General features: G+C 41.7%; 1 protein-coding gene across 11 annotated transcripts in view; it reads left to right on the plus strand.

Annotated features, from left to right (window-relative positions):
* The first annotated feature begins 4272 nt into the window (after positions 1-4272).
* Positions 4273-22681, plus strand: part of LOC143984065 (uncharacterized) — a 96069-nt gene continuing 77660 nt past the window's right edge. For 7 of the 11 annotated variants that reach the window (XM_077484362.1, XM_077484363.1, XM_077484364.1 and 4 more), the window contains exons 1-2: positions 4274-4398; positions 12790-12882. In XM_077484362.1, coding sequence (XP_077340488.1) covers positions 4315-4398; positions 12790-12882 — 177 coding nt within the window. In that variant the 5' untranslated portion in view covers positions 4274-4314. Of the gene's footprint in view, positions 4399-12789; positions 12883-22681 lie in introns of all 11 variants that reach the window. The other 4 variants (XM_077484366.1, XM_077484369.1, XM_077484365.1 and 1 more) reach the window with 1 other exon arrangement.

The following is a 22681-nucleotide window of genomic DNA, read 5'->3' on the forward strand; positions in this document are numbered from 1 at the left end:
AATTTGTCAAAATGTGTTAAAAAACGAATTGGGAACTAGACTAATTGCACATGTCTAGTTTTTTTCAAAACCTGGGGAAATCAGGTAATACTGCCAAAATATAGACAAAATGAAGTTTGAGGCTCTTTATAGAGGACCTCCAGATGTAGGGTGTATAAAAAACATGTTAGAAGTCAGGGTGGTGGAAATTAGTCTGAAGAAATATATACATCTATTATGGGCAAGTACTTTGTAGTCAACGTAAATTCAAAAATTCTGATATTGATTCTACTTTAAACTGGGCATGAACTGATTGCATTTTATCTGGTTTCTGATGAACAAGCTAAATTTGAGCAATGGGTAGCTCTGTCGCCACTCTACTGCCCAATGTCCTTAGAACCAAAAGTCAGACTAGCTTGTAAGGGGCATCACAATTGGCAGGGTGTTGTCCCCATTTTACTAGCACCCCCACCCTTCTTCTTCAAGTATAGGACAATGAACCACTGCAGGTAGATAGAAGCCATTTAGTGCCCAACTCCTGGCCATAGCCCCCCCTCCCCCCCCCCCACGACATCCCCCCCCTTAAGCCTTTATATTCATAAAAGTAAAGTAATGTCCATACAAGAGTTATATTTCACGCACTTTACAAAGACTGTTCAAAGATGGCAGTGGCCTGTACCATCATTTTATCATATTGACAGAATTATTTGGCACAAATTGCCATATACAAGAGCAAACCTTCTGTAACAGTCAATCAGGCGCGTAACACCAGCATATAGTTATTAAGCCATCTTCCCTTTGTTTTACAGGCTCAAGGTTTTTTACCTACCTGCATTCTATGCACAAGAGCTGACGCCGCCGCACACCACAAAAACACATTCCAAATCCAATATGGATGTGTTTTTGCATGCGCGTATTTAACGCCTTTTTGGCACCTTCCAGTACATTTTTGATGCGTTTCCGGATGCATTCTACGTACTTTTTTCCTTCTTTTTTTTCATCTTTTTTCACTTTACTTGTCTGGTGCATTTTGTATGCATTTTTTATGTATTCCAGTACATTCTGGTGCATTTTTGAAGTATTTTACTACATTCCAGTACAGTCCAGTGCAGGAAAAATGCCGCATGTTCTACTTTTTTTCTGGAACTGGAAAGCCCTGGAACTGAATGCACTGGTGTGAACTATGCCATTGGAAACCATATAACCTACTTTCCATGCATTTTTGAAGCAGAAAAAAAAAACACTTGACTGCATGTGGTGTGAACTGGCCCTGAAGGTAAAACACTTTCTGCAAGCAGCAGCCCCCCAGCCCCCTCTAATACTTTCCCAGGCCCCATCTTGATCCAGCAATTTGCACAAGAGCAACGCTCTCCCAGCTCTCTTCCTCCTCATTGGCTGAGACAGCAGAGGGAGCTATTGGTTCCTGCTTCTGTCAATCACAACCAGTGGGCCAATGAGGAGAGAGTGGGGGTGGAGCTGAGCCATGCTCTGTGTGTGAATGGACACACAAAGAAGCGGCTCGGGAGCGAGGGGGGTGGGGCAGGATTTCCCAGAGCAGGTAAGTTTGGTATTGAAGAAATAAAAAATGTTAAAGTGCTTTTCTAGCCAATCAGCTGCAGTTATTGTTTGGCAGCACCCATTGTATTCTGACAGTAATTGGTGCTGGCTGTCAGAATGCAATAGCCTCAGCGGAAGTTTTGCCCATCTGTGCTGTTTAGTGTGAATGAAGGAATCTGGTAATTTTTTTACATTTAGTCTGTAGGCCAGGGAACTGCAACCTACAGCCCTTGGGCTGCACGTGGCTTACCCCTGCTAAATGTCAGGCCCGTCAGTGCACATAATGAACTTGTGTGCACCTGGCCCATGGACATTTTAACCACTTCAGCCGAGAAGGAATTACACCCTTAATGACTAGACCATTTATTGCGATACGGCACTGTGTTTTTTAAACTGATATTTGCACGGGCGTGTGACGCTGTACCCAAATAATATATATGTCATTTTTTCCCACAAATAGAGCTTTCTTTTGGTGGTTTTTGATCACCTCTACAGTTTTTATTTTATGCTCTTTCAACAAAACAAGACCAACAATTTTGGAAAAAAAAACCAATATTTTTTACTTTCTGCCATAATACATATCCCCAAAAAAAGTTAAAAAATGAATTTCTTCATCAATTTAGGCCAATATATAATCTGCTACATATTTTTGGTAAAAAAATTAGCAATAAGCGTATATTGATTGGTTTGCGCAAAACGATAAGGCGTCTACAAAAAAACAGGATAGATTTATTGACTTAATTTTTTTTATTGTTTTTACTGGTAATGGCGGGCGATCAGTGAGACTGTGACAAATCTGACCCTAAGTGACACTTTCTGGGGACCAGTGACACCAATGAGTGATCAGTGTTAAACAAAAAGGAACTGATCACTGTATAAATTACTCTGACAGGGAAGGGGTTAACATCAGGGGCAATCAAAGCGTTAAATGTGTCCCCTCAGTGTGTTTCTAACTGTGTGGGGGAAGTACTGACAGGAACAACAACGAGGTCGCTATTCCTGATTACTAGGAACAGATGATCTCCATTTTCTCCCCTGTCAGAACAGGATTCTGCCTTGTTTGTCTGCCAGCCACACGCGATCACTTCACAAAGAGGCATATCCTCATTCTGCCTCTTTGTGAAGCGATCGCGCGTGGGTGGCGGACATCGGGTCTGCCGGAAATGCCCATCGGCTCCTGCTCCGTGCAGTGACAGGTACATTGTTTCACGCAATAGAGCGCCTGCCTCAGTATATATGTAGTGCCCTTAGGTGGTTAAGTAAGAGGGGAGCAGGCAACTGAATGATAACATGGGAGAGACACACAGCAGCGCTGGTAATATAGCGGGAGCTTCTTGAGTTAACTTTCCAGGTGATTGATTGCTAGGTGGTCCTAACAACCAATCACCAGCTAGATAATATGAAAAAGTCTGGAAGCTCCCGCTGTCTTATCAGCGTTGATTTGTGTCTCTCCCGTGTTCTTATTCTACTTTCTGCTCCCTGCTCCGCTCTGCTCTGTCTTCCTCTCTTCATGGGGCAAGGTAGGAGAGGGCAGAGCTGGGGGGAGCTGTGTAATATACAGGGGGTGTGTATAGGGGAGCTGTGTAATATTCAGGGTGGTGGGTTGGGGGAGCTGTGTTATGTGCAGGGGGCTGTGTAATCTGCAGGGGGTCTGTATAATTTAAAGGGGTCCAGAGGTACAGGGGCTGTGTAATGTAAAGGGGTCCAGAGGTGCGGGGGGGGGCTGTGTAATGTAAAGGGGTCCAGAGGTGTGGGGACTGTGTAATATAAAGGGATCTAGAGGTGCAGGGGCCTGTGTAATGTAAAGGGAACCAGAGTTGTGGGGGCTGTATAATGTAAAGGCACCCTGAGGTGCAGGGGGATGTGTAATGTAAAGGGGTTCAGAGGTGCAGGGCTGTGTAATGTAAAGGGGTTCAGAGGTGCGGGCTGTGTCATGTAAAGGGGTCCAGAGGTGTGGGGGCTGTGTAATATAAAGGGAACTGGAGGTGAGGGGGCTGTATAATGTAATGGCGTCCAGAGATGCAGGGTGATGTGTAATGTAAAGGGAACCAGAGGTGCAGCGCTGTGTAATGTAAAGGGGTTCAGAGGTGCGGGGCTGTGTAATGTAAAGGGGTCCAGAGGTGCGGGGATGTGTAATGTAAAGGGAACCAGAGGTGCAGCGCTGTGTAATGTAAAGGGGTCCAGAGGTGTGGGGGCTGTGTAATGTAAAGGGGTTCAGAGGTGCGGGGCTGTGTAATGTAAAGGGGTCCAGAGGTGCGGGGATGTGTAATGTAAAGGGAACCAGAGGTGCAGCGCTGTGTAATGTAAAGGGGTCCAGAGGTGTGGGGGCTGTGTAATGTAAATTATTATTATGTTAAGATTATTATTATCTTCATTTATTAGCAGGTAAATGTGGCCCTCCATGCATTCACATACATTGAACCCGGCCCTTAAGTGGAAAAAAGTTACTGACCCCTGCTGTAGGCTAAATGAAATAAGTTTATTAGTGCATGGCCATCTTTACTTATTTGTTTTCTTCAAAAAGTGCTCTGGAAGCAGCCTTTATTTCGGTATATAACACCTGGGTGACCGTTTTAATTTTGAAAGTCTGTTCCGCAACTGTACCTTATTGTATGTAATTTGCAGGAAGCTGTCAGCAACACCTGTATTCTCCAGAAAAATACGGTTTTTTCTGTTACTTTGCGGTTCTAAATTTCCTTGGAATTAGGAGAAAAGGTGATATAAATTGATGACAATCTGGACAGACGCACTCCTTTTTACAACTCCAATAACGGAACAATGAGTTGTTTTCCAGTTGTGTTGTTATTCTGGGCTCTGTCCGTCACTGCACTCCCTGCTCCATGGCAAGACACACCTGAAGAGGTACATTTAAAATTGGACATAGAGATAAAGAGACTATAATAATTGTACTTTTTTTTTTAACAGTTGTATGTGAATGTATAGAAATAATTTTTAACAACTAAAAAGAAATAACATTTAGGATAAAAGCAGAGTGTTGAATACAAAATTATAGATAATGTAATATATAGCATATAGTAATATATTTTATTACAGTACCAGTTTTCACCATTGTCTGTATAACAGAGGTAGATTACTGTTTACTCTGGGTATTCTATTGTGATTTAAAATTGGGTTCTTATTTTCTTATAGGGTTTTTTTTATGCTTTTGTAGTGTTTGTATTCTTTAATAGATTTTATTTAATTTTTTTTTTTTACTTGTATACATATACTTTTAATAATTTCAATGCAGAAAGTTGTTAAAGTAGTGCTTTACATTTTTTGTGAGTCTCATTTGTGAAGTTTCAATAATAATAAAAAATCTAAAACATAGATAAAATGCTACGTATTTTAAAATCTAAATTACATTGCTACTTGTATTGAAAAAAAAAAGTAACAGTATGTTTTACTTACTTTATTTTACTTTAATTATTTGTTACTGATGTTTTTATTTGTTTGATTTTTTTTTTATACTGGATTTGACTAATGTTGGTGCTTGCATATTAATGAATATGTTTCCTTTACTTATAAATTCTTCCCAGTCTATATGGTTATATATGTGTAAACAAATAAGTGGTTCATGTAGTAAACTTGGTGTAGAGTTATTGACACTCAGGTCATTACAGAGGGCAAGGGGACTCTTTAGGTCTGAAGGGAAAGAGATGTACCTTGACATATAGAAAGGCTTCTTCATAGTAAGAGCTGTAAAAATGTGGAATAAACTCCCTCAAAAACTAATTCTGACCAACTCAGTAGATTGTTCTAAAAAAGAGCTCTACCTTTACAAGTGGGGATAGATATCAGATATATGGGTTGAGTACTATTTTAAGATTAAGGGCAGCCAAAATCTACAGAATCTTGGGTTTTTCAATGACCGGACCCAGGGGTCCATATGGAATAAGAAAGATCTTTGACATTTAAATGCTAAACATTTTATTTTTTGGCACTATCTAGACAGGTTTAGGATTTGGAAAAGTCAACATTCAACTTATAATAATGGATTCAATTGCAAAATGATCCGGTCACAGAGGGCAAACAGGGAAAAATAAAGTATAAAAAAATAATTTTTTAATAATCCAAGAACATAGATTTTTTTTTTACAGGACTAATCTAAAAAGACTTAAAGGGGGTTATTTACTAATGAAAAATCCACTTTGCACTGCAAGTGCACTTGAAAGTAAAGTTGCTGTAGATCCGAGGGGGGCATTGAAGGAAAATAAAAAACAGCATTTTAGCTTGCACATGATTGGATGATAAAATCAGCAGAGATTCCCCTAATTTCAGATCTACCCCTTAGATTTAGAGGGACTGCACTTTCAAGTGCACTTGCAGTGCAAAGGAGATTTGCCTTTCGTAAATAACCCCCAAGGTGTATCTAAGCCCAAGTAAGATTGTTACTTGCAAAGCTATGAAAATGCTTTTTGAATCCTCAGACTTGTGTTTACAAGCTAAAATGAAACAAATGGGGTTATTTACGAAAGGCAAATCCACTTTGCACTGAAAGTGCACTTGGAAGTGCAGTCGCTCTAAATCTAAGCGGTAGATCTGAAATGAGTGGAAGCTCTGCTGATTTTATCACCCAATCATGTGCAAGCTAAAATGCTGTTTTTTTTTTTCCTTCCATGCCCCCCTCAGATCTACAGCGACTTTACTTCCAAGTGCACTTTCAGCGCAAAGTGGATCTTCCTTTAGTAAATAAACCCCATTGCCCTGTAAAAAGCATTCATAGTATGTGATCATGATTACATGATTATGTAATTGGTTTAATGTAAGTAATGACATTAGGATGTTAAGGTTTAAATGTGTAGCTTGTAATTATACATGTATATTGGGGCAGCCAGATTTATTTGTTACACCTTTAAAGCCCAACTTTAGGTTATTAAAAGAAAAAAAAGAATGTTACCATGATTATATACTCAGTGCCTTATTCCTTTTGTGAAATCACACTGCATGCCTTTTTTTCTGTACAAAAATTGTAAGACTTGGTATCAGCCCTGCCTAGCTGTCTGTTGGGAAATAATAAGTTCACTTTTCCAAAATAAAAAAAAATCATCAATGCACTTTTTTTTGCAGGTAAAAAAAAAAATACAGGAATACTTCACCTTTAAGTACACAATGGGGTTTATTTACTAAAGCTGGAAAGTGCAAAATCAGGCTCACTTCTGCATAGAAACCAACGAGCTTCTAACCTCAGCTTGTTTAATTAAGCTTTGGTAATAAAAGCTGGAAGCTCATTGGTTTCTTTTTTGTTAGGGACCCATAAAGCATTGCACCCATGATCAGCAGACTGTCTATGTAGCTGTCTGCCCATACCTCCGATACTGGCAGTCAGTTACACCCTGACAGGAAGCTCAACGAACTACCAAGGGTGATCAACAGTGCCCTGATAGTTCATTGAGAACTACAAACCGACAGCAGCAAAGGCTTTCAGTGTTTGTAGTTTTCCCTTTCAAAGAACACTGTAAATGAATGACGAGGCCGGGTGGGCATTTTGGGTGTAACATGTTACAAAATATGAACTTATCCTTTAAAGTGTATCTCTAGAGAAATGTTTTTGTTAGTTTTGGATAGAGTAGGGAAGGGTTAGACCTTCTGTCATTTTTTTATTACTGTCTGTTTTCCCATTGGGGAAATGCTGGCACTCTATTTGTAACAGACACCATTGTCATTAAAACCCACATTTTAAGCTTTCCCCAGAACAAGTGTTAAGGGAAAATCTTCCAATGGGGACGTCTGTTCTGGGGGCTCTCACTTTGGCAGTCTTCAGGATGTGAAATAAGTTTATCCCAAAGGTACAAAGACAATAAAATAAAAATACCGTATATACTCGAGTATAGGCCGACCCGAATATAAGCCGAGGCCCCCAATTTACCCCCAAAAAAACTGGCAAACTTATTGACTCGTGTATAAGCCGAGGGTGAGACATGCCTGTCCATCCCTGTGTGTGTGTCCGTCCATCCCTGTGTGTCCGTCCATCCCTGTGTGTCCGTCCATCCATCCCTGTGTGTGTGTGTGTCCATCCATCCATCCATCCCTGTGTGTGTGTGTCTCCATCCATCCATCCATCCATCCCTGTGTGTCTCCATCCATCCATCCCTGTGTGTGTCTCCATCCATCCACCCATCCCTGTGTGTCTCTGTGTGTGTGTGTGTGTGTGTGTGTGTGTGTGTGTGTGTGTGTGTGTGTGTGTGTCCAGTCTACCTTTGTCCCGAGCCTCCGTCCCGTGCCTTGCCTCCTTGCCTCCGTTCCGTCCCGTGCCGTGCCTTGCCGTCGTGTCGTGCCTTGCCTTGCCTCCGTCCCGTCCCGTCCCGTCCCGTGCCGTGCCGTGCCTTGCCTTGCCTTGCCTTGCCTCCGTCCCGTGCCCTCTTCGGCGGCCATTGTAAAATTCAAAAGCCGCGCCTCCTCCTTCGCCTGTGATAGGCGGAACACTGAATTTCCCAGCAGCCTGTGTTCCGCCTATCACTGACATTGTATCATCCTCGTCCGTAGTACGAGGATGATACGATGTCCGTGATAGGCGGAACACAGGCTGCTGGGAAATTCAGTGTTCCGCCTATCACAGGCGAAGGCGGAGCCGGAGGCGCGGCTTTTGAATCAGAATGGCCGCTGTCTGTCTGCTCGACACGCTGATCGAGCGGGCAGACAGCGATGACTCGAGTATAAGCCGAGGGGGGCACTTTCAGCCTCAAAAAAGAGGCTGAAAATCTCGGCTTATACTCGAGTATATACGGTAACCCGGTAGAAGTTTTGACACTTTCCTATTCCATCCGAAGCAAAAATACAAACCTTGGTTATTTATACAGTTCAAGCTACTGATTCTTGCCCATTATTGTAATCTCTATAACACAGGGACTGTTTGTTCAGTAGTGCACTATAAGAACTGAGTGTGCACTTTGAAGTGCAGTTGCTCCAGAGCATATTAAATGAGGCAAAGCTCTGCAGACTTCCATCATCCAATCATGTGCAAGCAAAAATGCTTTTTTTTCCCCCTTGCACGTGATTTGGTATTCTTTGCAAAGCGAAGCTTTACCTAATTTACGAAGCTCTGGAGCAACTACACTTTGCAAAGGGCACAGTCTATTAGCCTTTAGTAAATCAACCCCTTGGTGTCTGCACATTATACAGCAGAAGTCTGCCCTTCTTCCCCCAGTAGCAGAGGATTTGATTTAATAAAGGCAAATAGACTGTACACTTTGCTAATGCGGTTACTCCAGAGCTTAGAAAATGAGGTAAGGCTTCACTTTGCAAAAAGTACCCAATCATGTGTAAGGAAAATACAAAAACATTGCACATGATTGGATGATGGAAGTCAGTAGAGCTTCTGCTCATTTACTAAGCTCTGGAACAACTGTACTTGAAGAGTGCACAGTCTTTTTGACTTTAGTAAATCAACCCCTGTGGGGGTTATTTACTAAAGGAAAAAACACTTTGCACTGCAAGTGCACTTAGAAGTGAATTCACTGTAGATCCAAGGGGGACATGCTAGTACAATCAAAAACAGAATTTTAGCTTGCACATGATTGGATGATAAGATCAGCAGAGCTTCCCCTCATTTCAGATCTAACCCATAGATTTAGAGCGACTGCGCTTTCAAGTGCACTTGGAGTGCAAAGTGTATTTGCCTTTCGTAAATAACCCCCCATGTGTCTTTAGGAAATACACCATTATTTCATAGTATACAGATCTGTAGATGTTACCTTTGTCTCAGCCTCTGCCAGCTATTTAATCAGCTAACTAGAGAAACCTACCCAGAGCTTATTGTTTCCTTTAACCTCTTCACCTCTGGAAGATTTTATCCTCTTCATAACCAGGTCATTTTTTTTGCTATTTAGCATTGTGCTACTTTAACTGGCAATTGCGCAGTCATGCAACACTGTACCCAAATTAAATTTATATAATTTATGTTTTCACACAAATATAGCTTTCTTTTGGTGGTATTTGATCACCACTGGGTTTTTTTATTTTTTATTATATAAAGGAAAAAAGACAAAAAAATGTTTTAAAAAACCCACCTTATAATAATGGCTTCAATGGCAAAAGTCAGAATGATCCGGTCACAGAGGGCAAACAGGGAAAAATAAAGTATAAAAAAAATAATTAAAGACTTGTGTTTACAAGCTAAAATGAAGGTCCTGTAAAAAGCATGCATAGTATGTGATCATGATTACATGATTATGTAATTGGTCTAATGTAAGTAATGACATTAGGAGGTTAAGGTTTAAATGTGTAGCTTGTAATTATACATGTATATTGGGGCAGCCAGATTTATTTGTTACACCTTTAAAGCCCAACTTTAGGTTATTAAAAGAAAAAAAAGAATGTTACCATGATTATATAGTCAGTGCCTTATTCCTTTTGTGAAATCACACTGCATGCCTTTTTTTTTTCTGTATGAAAATTGTAAGATGTTTTCTATTTTCAGTAATAAAACATATCCAATAAAATCAAATTTGTTCATACATTTTTGCCAAAATGCATTCTGCTACGTGCCTTTGGTAAACAAAATCCCAATAAGGGTATATTAATTGGTTTGTGTAAAAGTTATAGGAGGTTATTTACGAAAGGCAAATCCACTTTCCACTACAAGTGCAAAGTGCATTTGAAAGTGCACCGAAAATGGAGTTGCTGTAGATCCGAGGGGGACATGCAAGGAAAATAAAAAACAGCATTTTAGCTTGCACATGATTGGATGATAAAATCAGCAGAGCTTCCACTCATTTAAGATCTACTCCTCAGATTTACAGCGACTGCACTTCCAAGTGCACTTTCAGTGCAATTTCAAGTGCACTTTGCACTTGTGGTTTACACTTGTAGTGCAAAGTGGATTTGCCTTTGGAAATAACCCCCATAGTGTCTACGAACTATAGTATATATACTGGAATTTACAAAACTATAGATGCTATAATAGTAATGGCAGTAATATGTGACTTATAGGGGTTTATTTACTAAAGCCAAATCCACTTCACACTGCAAGTGCGCTTGGAAGTAAAGTCGCTTTAAATCTGAGGGAGACATGCAAGGAAAATAAAAAACAGCATTTTTGCTTGCAGGTGATTGGATGACAAAATCAGAAGAGCTTTCCCTAATTATAGAGCCTCCCCTCAGATCTACAGTGACTGCACTTACAACAAGTGCACTTGTAGTGCAGAGTGGATTTGCCTTTAGTAAATCAACCCCGTAGTGTGACTGTGATAGTGTGGCGGACAATCTGGCACTGACATTGGCTGGGAGGGACACTAACTGAAAAACTGACACTCATGTTGCTAGTGACACTAAAACGGTGAACAGTGGTGTACACTGAATTAATGATACTAATAGGTGAGAGGGGAAATCAGAAGGCCAATCCAGGGGTTAAAGTGGTTGTAAGGGCAGAAGGTTTTTTACCTGCATGCATTCTATTCTTAGCTGAGTCCTAACTCAATCCATCAATGTGCACAAGAACCTCACTACTTATTGGCTTAGAGACAGCAGTGAGAGCCATTGTGCCGGCGGGGACCTCGAAGAAGAGGATCGGGGTTGCTCTGTGCAAAACCATTGCATAGAGCAGGTAACTATAGCATTTTTGTTATTTTAAAGAAAGAAAAAAAAAAAAAGGAACGTTTAGTATCACTTTAACTGTGTGTATAACAAGTGTATGTGTGCTGCTTTTACTGACAGGATATGGCTGCCTTTTTTCCCTGAACTCAGAGCTTGGTTCAGGGAGAAGAAACAGCCAGATTGCTGTTCTGTGTTCAGTGTTCTGTGTGTTTGTAAACAGAGAACTCTGTGATATGATTGGCCAGAGCCAATTAGCAGTATAAAGCCAAAATCATTGGTTGTAACCTCCTGCAAATTCCTGTGTGTGTCCAATCATAGCACAGATCAGCAGGGGTAGCGTACTCACCTGCCAAAAACCAGGAAGTGGATCGTGATGTACCTGTATGTTGCTGTACCTGGCTGTGCTGCCTGCTAGCAGCAAATATACTGTTAGCGGGTGGCACGTGGTTAAAGAGAATGTTCATCCTCCCACCTATTATTTATTTTCTCTGCTTTCCTGATGCTGGGTTGTCCTCAGTTTAGACACTTACCAACCCAGCGGATCCAGCTTTGTCCTACTGAAATCCTCTTCTCTGCAGCTGCTGTTCAGGTTTCACACTGTCATATTCCCCTGTGAGGTCATCGGGAGGCTGCTGGCTTTTCCGGGGCCACCTACAGAGGATGCTCCGCTAGGCCCACTCCCTTCCTTTAATGAATGGAATGGAATGCACATATCCCAAGAGGCACTGGGGCACTGATGTCATTCGCCTAGGTGAGGAGGAAGGGCCGAACCTAATCTATTAAATAAAAGTTAGTAAACACATACACACAAAAAAGACTGATTGTGTACTGGGGTGGAGCAGGAATGAGAGAAGGAAGTTTCATAATAGAGGTTAAGATCTGCTTTAAGCTCTCCTAAGCATTTCCCACTCCTTTCTCTTCTAAAATAGACCAACCAAATGTTTTAGTTATTGAATTATCATCCAACTTATCATCCCCTCCAAGAGTTTGCATACTATTGTTGTTAGGCTAACTGGTCTGTAATTCCCAGGGATGTATTTTGGACCCTTTTTAAATATTGGTGCTACATTGGCTTTTCTCCAATCAGCTGGTACCATTCCAGTCAGTAGACTGTCAGTAAAAATTAGGAACAATGGTCTGGCAATTACTTGACTGAGTTCCCTAAGTACCCTCGGGTGGGTGCAAGCCACTGGGACCAGAACAACAGGGATAAAACCCCACAACAGAGATAAAACTTATTTGCAAAAGGCAGTTTAACAAGACTCGTGGCTACTCATTAAAATGAGAAGAGAAGAGGTTTAACCTTAAACTACGTAGAGGGTTCTTTACTGTAAGAGCGGCAAGGATGTGGAATTCCCTTCCACAGGCGGTGGTCTCAGCGAGGGGCATTGATAGTTTCAAGAAATTATTAAATAAGCACCTGAACGACTGCAACATACAGGGATATACAATGTAATACTGACATATAATCACACACATAGGTTGGACTTGATGGACTTGTGTCTTTTTTCAACCTCATCTATTATGTAACTATGAATGTCCTTGCTCAGCCATATGACTAGAGAGCCTGAAGTCTTACTCCTTTTTACTCCTACTGGCCACAGCCTGCCCCCCCCCCCCCCCGAACAGTCTAACACAAAGTACGCCAGTCTTACATAAATACGGATTTCTATACAACATACATATATTAGACATTTAAAATTGATTTTCATTTTGCAGGTCTATCTGAAACGTATTAAGGTTCAGGAAAACTTACCTTCATCTGAGAACAATGATGAATACCCTGGCATTGCTCGAAGTCTGGACTCACAGGTAAGCAAATGTAGCTACAGTTTAATGAACATTGCAAAATACAGTCCAGATGTCCATATAGAAATGCGGTTCAGGGAGATAAAACCTCTGCTTTTTTTAACCACTTGATCACTGGGTAAGCCAAATAAGTTAAGGCCGCCCTACAAAGGGTTATGGCCGCTGCAAATTTAAGTTCTGCGCACACTGATGCACATTATAGTGCTGTATCACAAAATGCATTTCTAAACATCTATTGCATGTATCTACACATGTACAAAAGACCTACATTGAGACCCAACCAGTTCACACATGTTTAACCACTTGACCACCAGGCACTTAAACCCCCTTCCTAACCAGACCAATTTTCAGCTTTCGATGCTCTCACATTTTGAATGACAATTCCTCAGTCATGCAACACTGTACCCATATGAAATTTTTGTCTGTTTTTTCACACAAATAGAGCTTTCTTTTGGGGGTATTTAATCACCGCTGGGTTTTTTATTTTTTGCGTCATAAAAGAAAAAAGACTGAAAATTCTGTAAAAAAAACTGAATTTTTCTTTGTTTCTGTTATAAATTTTAGCAAATTAGTAATTTTTCTTCATAAATTTTGGCCAAAATGTATACTGCTACATATCTTTGGTAAACATAAGTACAAATTGGTGTATATTATTTGGTCTTTGTGAAAGTTATAGTCCACAAGCTATGGTGCCAATATCTGAAAATTGATCACACCTGAAGTACTGATGGCCTATCTCATTTCTTCAGACCCTAACATGTCAGAAAAGTACAAATACCCCCCAAATGACCCATTTTTGGAAAGAAGACATTCCAAGGTATTTAGAAAGATGCATGGTGAAGTTTTTGAAGTTGTAATTTTTTCCCATAATTCTTTGCAAAATCAAGCTTTTTTTTTTCACAAAATTGTCATATTAGAAGGTTATTTCTCACACACAGCATATGCATACCACACATTACACCCCAAAACACATTCTGCTATTACTCCCGAGTATGGTAATACCACATGTGTGAGACTTTTACACAGTGTGGCCACATACAGAGGCCCAACATGCAGAGAGCGCCATCAGGCGTTCTGGAGCACCCAGGACAATTCTGACATTTCTCTTCTACATGTAAAAATAATAATTTATTTGCTAGAAAATTACATAGAACCCCAAAACATTATATATGTTTTTTAGCAAAGATCCTAGAGAATACAATGGCGGCCGTTGCAACGTTTTATCTTGCACGGTTTTTGCGCAGCAATTTTTTGAATGCTTTTTTGGGAATAAATGTTTTGTGCTTTTAAAAAAAACAAAACAGTAAAGTTAGCCCAATGTTTTTGCATAATATGAAAGATGAAGTTACGCCGAGTAAACAGATACCTAACATGTCACCCTTCAAAATTGCACACACTCGTGGAATGGCGCCAAACTTCGCTACTTAAAAATACCCATAGGTGATACTTTAAAATGCGATACCTCACATGTGCGGTTTGAACACCATTTTTATATGAGGGCGGGACTTACGTATGCGTCCGCTTCTGCATGCAAGCACATGGGCACAGGGGCAATTTAATTTTTTTTTTTTTTTATTGTTCATTTTACTTTATTTATTTTAGTTTGACACTTTTTCCCCCCAAATTTTTTTTTGATCACTTTTATTCCTATTACAAGGAATGTAAACATTCCTTGTAATAAGAATATGGCATGACAGGTCCTCTTTACAGTGAGATATAGGGTCAATAAGACCCCACATCTCACCTGTAAGTTGGGAAGCCTGAAATTAAAAAAACAAAAACTATCCTGGCTTTGATCGTATTGGCGAGTCGGTAGAAGCACTGGAGAGTGGCGGGAGGGGGGGACGCCCCCATCTCGCCTCCCGTAAGAATGATCAAGCAGTGGAACAGCCGCAATGATCATTCTTATGGTGTAGGGAATTGATGGTTGAAAAGGCTGATATCTGAATGATGCCTGTAGCTGCAGGCATCATTCAGATATCCCCGCACAAAGTCAAGGATGTCATATGGAAGTGGTTAAAAAAAAAAATAATTTTAACACAAAGTTGTCCATTTATACAATATTTCTAACACATAGCATATACATACCAAAAATGACACCCCACAATAGATTCTCCTACTCCTCCTGAGTATGGCGATACCACATGTGTGAGACTTTCACAGCCTGGCCACATACAGAGGCTGAGTACAGCTGAGCATGGCTGGGTATGGCTGAGTATGGCTGGGTATCGCCAAGTATGGCTGGATATCACAGAGTATTGTAGAGTATGGCTTGGTATGACAGAGTATGGCTTGGTATGGCAGAGTATGGCTGGCTATGGCAGATTATGGCTGGGTATGGCAGAATATGGCTGGGTATCACCGAGTATTGCAGAGTATGGCTGTGTATTGCAGAGTAAGGCTGGGTATCACCGAGTATTGCAGGGTATGTCTGGGTATTGCAGGGTATGTCTGGGTATTGCAGGGTATGACAGGGTATTGCAGAGTATTGCAGAGTATGGCAGGCTATTGCAGACTATGACAGGCCATTGCAGAGTATGGCTGGGTATTGCAAGTTATTGCAGAGTATGGCTGGGTATTGCAAGGTATTGCAGAGTATGGCAGGGTATTGCAGAGTATTGCAGAGTATGGCTGGGTATTGCAGAGTATGGCTGGGTATTGCAGGGCACGGCAGAGTATTGCAGAGTATGGCTGGGTATTGCAGGGTACAGCAGACTATTGCAGAGTATGGCTGGATATTGCAGGGTATGGCAGAGTATTGCAGAGTACAGCTGGGTATTGCAGGGTACGGCAAAGTATTGCAGAGTACGGCTGGGTAATGCTGAGTATTGCAGAGTATTGGCAGGGTATGGAAGAGTATTGGCAGGGTATGGCAGAGTATTAAGGGGTATTAAGGGGTATTGCTTGGTATTGCTGGGTATTGTAGAGTATTGTCGGGGTATGGCAGAGTATTGGCAGGGTATGGCAGGGTATTGTACAGTATTGGCAGGATATTGCAGAGTATTGGCAGGGTATGGCAGAGTATTGCAGAGTATTGGAAGGGTATGGCAGAGTATTGCAGAGTATTGGCAGGGTATAGCAGGGTATGGCAGAGTATTGCAGAGTATGCAGGGATGGCTGAGCATGGATGGATGGATCCATGGATGTGACTGCAATTGTCACAGAGCAGCACTATGGGTACTACAGATCCAGCCCATAGTGCTGCTGCCATCCAATCTCTCCCCTCTCTCTACCGATCGGTACAGAGAGGGGAGGGAGGAACCAGCGTCATGACATGACGCCGGTTTGTTTACAAGTGATCGCTCCGTCATTTGACGGAGCGATCACGTGGTAAACGGCTGCGATAAGTGCCCATTTACCATGATTCCTGATGTGCCGGGTCCATAGGACCCGGACATTCTCGGGTGCGTGCCCCAAGGGGGGGCGCGAGAGCTGGATTCTGGGAGGTCGTCACTGTACGCCCAGAATTATCCAACCGCCCTGTAGCCGTCATTTGGCTATGGGCGGTTGGGAACTGGTTAATCATCTGTGTCCCATTGGGGAGATTTACCTTACTTAAAGGGGTTGTAAATCTTTGTTTTTTATTTTCTAAATAGGTTCCTTTAAGCTAGTGCATTGTTGGTTCACTTACCTTCTCCTTCAATTTCCCTTCTAAATGTTTTTTTTTCTTTGTCTGAATTTCTCACTTCCTGTTTCTCCTCAGTAAACTTCACACCATCATCCGAGCGGTGTTTAGTCAGCCAGAACAGCTTACTGAACAGCTTACTGAGGGGGAACAGGAAGTGAGAAATTCAGACAAAGAAAATAAAGTAAAAAAACATTTAGAAGGGAAATCGAAGGAAAAGGTAAGTGAACCAACAATGCACTAGCTTAAAGGAACCTATTTAGAAAATAAAAAACGAACCTTTACAACCCCTTTAATGTCCCGTAGACACAAAAGGAAGTAAGAAGAAACTTCTGTAAGAATATGGTGACTGGAAAAGAATTGTCTCCATTGTAACAATTTTCATTTATTTCTGTTGTGGTGACAACTCAAAATTTTAGGTTTTGCTTTAGTTTTAGTCCCACATTGGTCACCAGAACATATAGACAGGGTAAATCTCCCGTTGGATACACAGACTTTAAAAAAAAAAAAAAAAAACCTTTGGATTTAAATACCCTTTAAGAAGACTCTGTGACTGGGGAAAAAAGGGGGGCAACTGCTGCTGGTGTAAAATTCTGGGATCTAGAGGTATACATACATGTGTAACCAGAAGCTTGGTTAAAAATGGAGCATGAGAGAAACAGGCTGCAGCTGCTCTGTAGTTGCTGCTCTGTGGTGCTGAATTGGTTAGCAGCCATACCAGCAAGTGGAGGGAGCTGCTGAGCAGGAAGAGTTCAATAGACTGAGTCAGGCAGCACTGTGGGAACTGTAGTCCAGAAGAGAGACTCTACGGTAATCAAGAGCATTATAAATGCATTTCCCAGAAAGAGATTGCCAGGAGCGGGGGAAAGAGCTGCATTTTTCAGGCTGTACAAGCCACAGCTTCTCTTTGCTGTGAGGGAGACTGAAGGGTGCACATCGCTGTCCAATGTGCACCATCACTGCTGCATGTCGGTGGAGGTAGACCACCGTTCTGTCAGAGAGGAAGATGGAGATCTTGTGTTTCTCCAAAGACATGGATCTCTGTCTTCCTCCAGTTAGGCCATACCCCTCACAGTTAGAAAGCACCCCCTAGGATCACACTTAAACCTTTGATCGCCCCTGATGTTAACCCCTTTCCTGTCAGTGTCATTAGTGCATTTTTTTTAGCACTGTTCACTATATTAGTGTTACTGGTCCCCCAAAATGGTCCCTTAGTGTCCGATCTGTCAACGGCAATGTCAAAGTCCCGTTAAAAATTGCTGATCACCACCATTACTAGTAAAAAAAAATTACATAAATCTATCCCATAGTTTGTAGACGCTATAACTTATGTGTAAACCAATCAATATAGGCTATATTGGGATTTTTTTTACCAAAAATAAGTAGCAGAATACACATTGGCCTAAATTGATGAATTAATTTGACTTTTAAATTTTATTATTGGGTATATTTTATAGCAGAAAGTAAAAAATATTTGGTTTGATCACTAGGAACAGCAGATCTCTCTCTACTTTCCTGACAGAACAGGGATCTGTCTTTTTACATCGACAGATCCCCGTTCTGGCTCTCTGTGGAGCGATTGCGGGTTGCCGGAGCCTCCAGGGGCACGCACACACCCCCTGAAGCAGCGGACGTTCACCTACAGCGATTCAGCCGTGCCAACCTGCCACCACAGTATAATGACGGCGGCTGGTCAGCAAGCGGTTAAACCCAACTTTAGGTTATTAAAAGAAATGCTACCATGGTTAAAGAGTGTGTCAGAGCAAAAAAAAAAAACAACAAAAAGAAATGCAGTACATTTCTGCACATTTCTCCAAGGTTTTTTTTTGTCTTGTTTTGTTTTTTTGTTACTTTTTAAGACCCTGGAAGTACAAAAAAAAACTGTTTGTGTCAAAAATACAGTCAGTGCCTTGATTCTCTTGTGAAATTACCCTGTATGACTTGGTGTCAGCCCTGCCTAGCTGTCTATTGTTAAAGTGTATCTCTAGGCAAATGTTTTTGTTTGTTTTGGATAGCAGTAGGGAAGGGTTAGACCTGCTGTAAAGTTTTTATTACTGTCTCTTTTCTTATTGGGGAAATTCTGTCACTCTATTTGTAACGTTGACCATTGTCACGAAAACCCACATTTCACATTTTTCCCAGAAAAAGTGGTAAGGGGAAATCTTCCAATGGGGACACCTGTTCTGGGGGCTCTCACTCTGAGAGATTTCAGGATGTGAAAGAAATTGAATCCAAAGGTACAAACACAACAAAATAAAAATAACCTGGCAGGTCTTCCCTACTCCATCCAAAGTAAAAATACAAATTGTGGCTATCTATACACTTCAAGCTCCTGATTCTTGCCCATCACCCTAATCTCCATAGCACAGAGACTATTTGTTCAGTAGTGCAATACAAGAACTGGGAAGACTCCATGGAGTTTATTTATTAAAGGCAAATAGAGTGTGCACTTTGCAAGTGTAGTTGTACTTTTTCTAGTCAGGGCGTCCTTAAAAAAAAAAAGTCTTGAGCCACCCCAGTCTAAGGTTTGGGTCATATTACTGTGTGTCCAGAAAACGCATACAATCACACACATTCCTGACATGTAGACAAATGTGCTGATCTTTAGCAAACACGCAGGGGTCCTGTTAATTCTTAATGGTGCAAACGCATCAGGTTTTAGCTCGTGCCAAATCGGTGCAACATAATATTAATAAAAGGGTCGGGGACTTCTCTGTGTTTCTTTCAGTAGTGCAGCCCATTAAAATAAATTTTGCTGCATTACATGCAGCACACAGCCGCACATATGTGAATCAAGGGCTCTTTCACACATGTAGCTGGGGGAACGGGAAAATCACACCCTTTAGCCTAGTTTTTACCACCCCCAACTGCTTCTCCTTTAGCTGCGGAGGGAGCAGTCAGGGTTATATACATGCTGTGAGAACGATAGGAAGTATACCTCCAGGTGAATAGGGCCCCCATGGCGGCATGGTAGTTCTGCATTTAGGGGGTTTAAAACAGGCAGTGAGGAGGTGACATATCACCTCCTCACCGCCTGTAAAATTTCTCTGAAAAGCAATCCGAACATGGATCACCTCTCAGAGTGACAACAGTTCTGATTGCATGGGATTTGGGGGCACGATTAAAAGTAATATACAAACATACATACACACAAACATACATACAGTACATACAATACACACACACACACACACATATATAGCCGTTTAAAAAAAAGGTACAGTGCTGTACCTTTACCAGCACTGTTGGGCACTGCACTTTACAGTATTGCCCTGTAGGAAAAAAGGGGGTGGGGGGGGGCGGAGAGCTCAGGACTCGTACTTGGGCAGACACCTCACCTCTGCTATTCACTGTGCTTACTGAGCTCTTGCTTTGCTCATTTAAAGTTCATAAGAGAAGCAGGCTTATCTTTGTTTGCCACTCCCAACCAGGATGTTGCGGAACCCCTGACAACCTCAGACGGCACCTTGGTTGAAAAGGGCTGATCTAGAATAAGAGTAAATGAGACAAAGCTCAGTTGACTTCCAGCATCCAATTATGTGCAAGCAAAAATGCTTGCATGTGACTGGTTATGTTTTGTAAAGTGAAGCTTTAGCTCATTTACTAAGCTCTGGAGCAACTACATTTGCAAAGTGCACACTTTATTTGCCTTTAGTAAGTCCTCCTCCTTGAGTCAATTACATTGTTTAGATTACTGATGGATTTTTCAGATGGAGAATCCCCTCTGTTCCCTCGAGACCTTTTCCTGGTTGGAGGCACTACCAACTTTATTATCAAGCCCACTCTTCAGGTTAGCGAAGGTTCCAGTTCTCTTATTTACCTACACGTTTAGCGCAATATCCTGTTTGTCCCCATCCCTCGAAAAAGAGCTACAAGAGCTTAAAGTCTTATGCCACTTACACATGTCGTAGAAATTCCGCTGTATGCTATCCATACAGCCCCATCTACTGCTGTGCTTCCAATAAGCACCCATTTCCGTCTTAATGATATAATGCTTTAGGCTTACCTTCCAACACATTCATCCCAATGAACAGACTCAACCATCCTTCTACGTTCTCAGTTCCATGCTTATGCCCCCCCCCCCCCCCGGGGGCTCAACATTGACTTTTTATTATCTCCCAAAGAATGACAAACAGGAAGTCCTGCCCCCAACAGACAGGCACTCCCTTAGTACAGAAAATGACATCACAGGAAATTACATACATTAAAGGGGAGGGCATTCACAAGAGGTATTGCACACGCCCCCTTTTAGTCAGTATGGCGCACAGACCATAGTGCTTTCAAAGTAAACAGTATGGGGTGAGCTCATTATGATTCTTAAAAGCTTGAGACAATCTGCGGGGACATTGCTACTGGTGTTGTTAACATACAGTACTAGTATATTAACAAGGCAGATACCAATGTCCTCTTATTAAAGCAGATATGTATCCAAAAAGGATAACGTAGCCACACAGAGATAAAATAATATGTCTATCTCGTTATGTAGACTTCGCTTCTCTAATGCCCATATTCATTTGAAGGCAAGAAGCCCAGCGCATTGTGCTTGGTACCTACAAACATCCACAGACACAGAGAACACGTCTCAAATCCGTTGAGAAGGTTTTCATACTGACTTTTTACCACTGGTCTCGATTTGACCCAAGTACGATCTGCTAGAGTGCTCCTCGATCAAACCAGACACAGGGAGACAGATGACAAACTATAAAACACAAATCCTAGAATAAAATGTTATACAATCAAATTTTTCCACAACACACACGACCGGTTTTGTTGTTGAAATAAACTCTGGTTTGCAAGCTGTCTTGCAAACACACGGTCACACCAAATTCCGACCCTCAAGAACGCAGTGACATACAACACGTACGATGGGACAACACATACGAGGTTTCGTACTTGCTTCAGACCATGCGTAATTTTTGTAACATTGGAACAGCATACAGACGAGTGGTTTTCCCGATAGGAATTTGTTCAGTCAGAAAAATATAGAACATGTTATTTTCAACGTAAAAAGTCCGATGGGGTATACACACGGTCGGAATATCCGATGAAAAGCTCCCATCTGACTTTTTCTGTCAGAATGTCCGACATGTGTACGCTGCATAACTCCTTTTTTTTAATCCTACTGGTCATGGTCTGGCCCTCCAACAGTCTAAATGACGGCACACCTGTCTTATATAAATAAGGGTAGCTATACAACATACATGTAGCAAAGTCTTTAGCTTCTTCCAGTCTAATGAGGACCTCTAAAGCCAAAGACAGCTGACATCCTTTAATATATAGTGTGTTGTGAGGAATAGTGGATGCAAAGATGGTGAAAGTCATTGGGCACCAGACACTTCTTGGATGTAAAAGAGGTTTTATTTCTCTTAACAGTCCTTTTTGTATTTTAGGGCCAGGACACTCTTAAAGAGGAAGTAAACCCTGATGGGTTTACTTCCTCTTTGTCTCCCTGCCATGGTAAAGCATAATGGGCTACTATGCATTGCATAGTAGCCCATTATGTGTCACTTACCTGACACAGGAGCCAGCGATGTCACCGCTGTCCCCTGTAGTCCGGAGCATCCATCTTCTTCCGGGTATCGCTGCTCCGGCCACTCACAGCACCGGAGCAGTGATGACGTCACTCCCGCGCATGTGCACGGGAGCCGCCACTAACAGCATATTGCCGTTAGCCGCGGCATGCCGATAATGGCGATAGTGCGCCTGCGCGCCGCTGTCTACGGCGCATGCACCGTAGACAGCGGTGACCGTCTTTTAGTAAATATCTCCTAAATCGTGTAGATTTAGGAGATATTTCTTGGACCTACAGGTAAGCCTTAATCTAGGCTTACCTGTAGATCAAAGTGGTTTGTAAGGGTTTACAACCCCTTTAAGTAGTTGAGGATTTTTTTGGCAGACTCCGAGACTTCAATAGGAGGACAGCCGAGCAGGGAAAGGCCCCAGCAAGGCGCCACATCTGCAAATGGCGGAATGCTGTCTCCTATGGCAACAGTCTTTAACAGTTCCTAACTCAAATGTAACAGTTCCTTCAGATTCACTACAATGGCTTCTTGTAGCTCTTCAACAATGAGCTCCCGGTCTCTCACTAGACCACACTGATTCACTGACTCTGAATCTCTTGTGTGACTCCAATCTTTGCAGTGTTATCTCCCTCAAGCGTCACCCACGCTTTCCTAC

Source organism: Lithobates pipiens, unplaced genomic scaffold (assembly GCF_037356315.1).
Source record: "Lithobates pipiens isolate NorthernLeopardFrog02 unplaced genomic scaffold, aLitPip1_a1.2 Scaffold_16, whole genome shotgun sequence".
In the NCBI taxonomy this organism is placed as follows: Eukaryota; Metazoa; Chordata; class Amphibia; order Anura; family Ranidae; genus Lithobates; species Lithobates pipiens.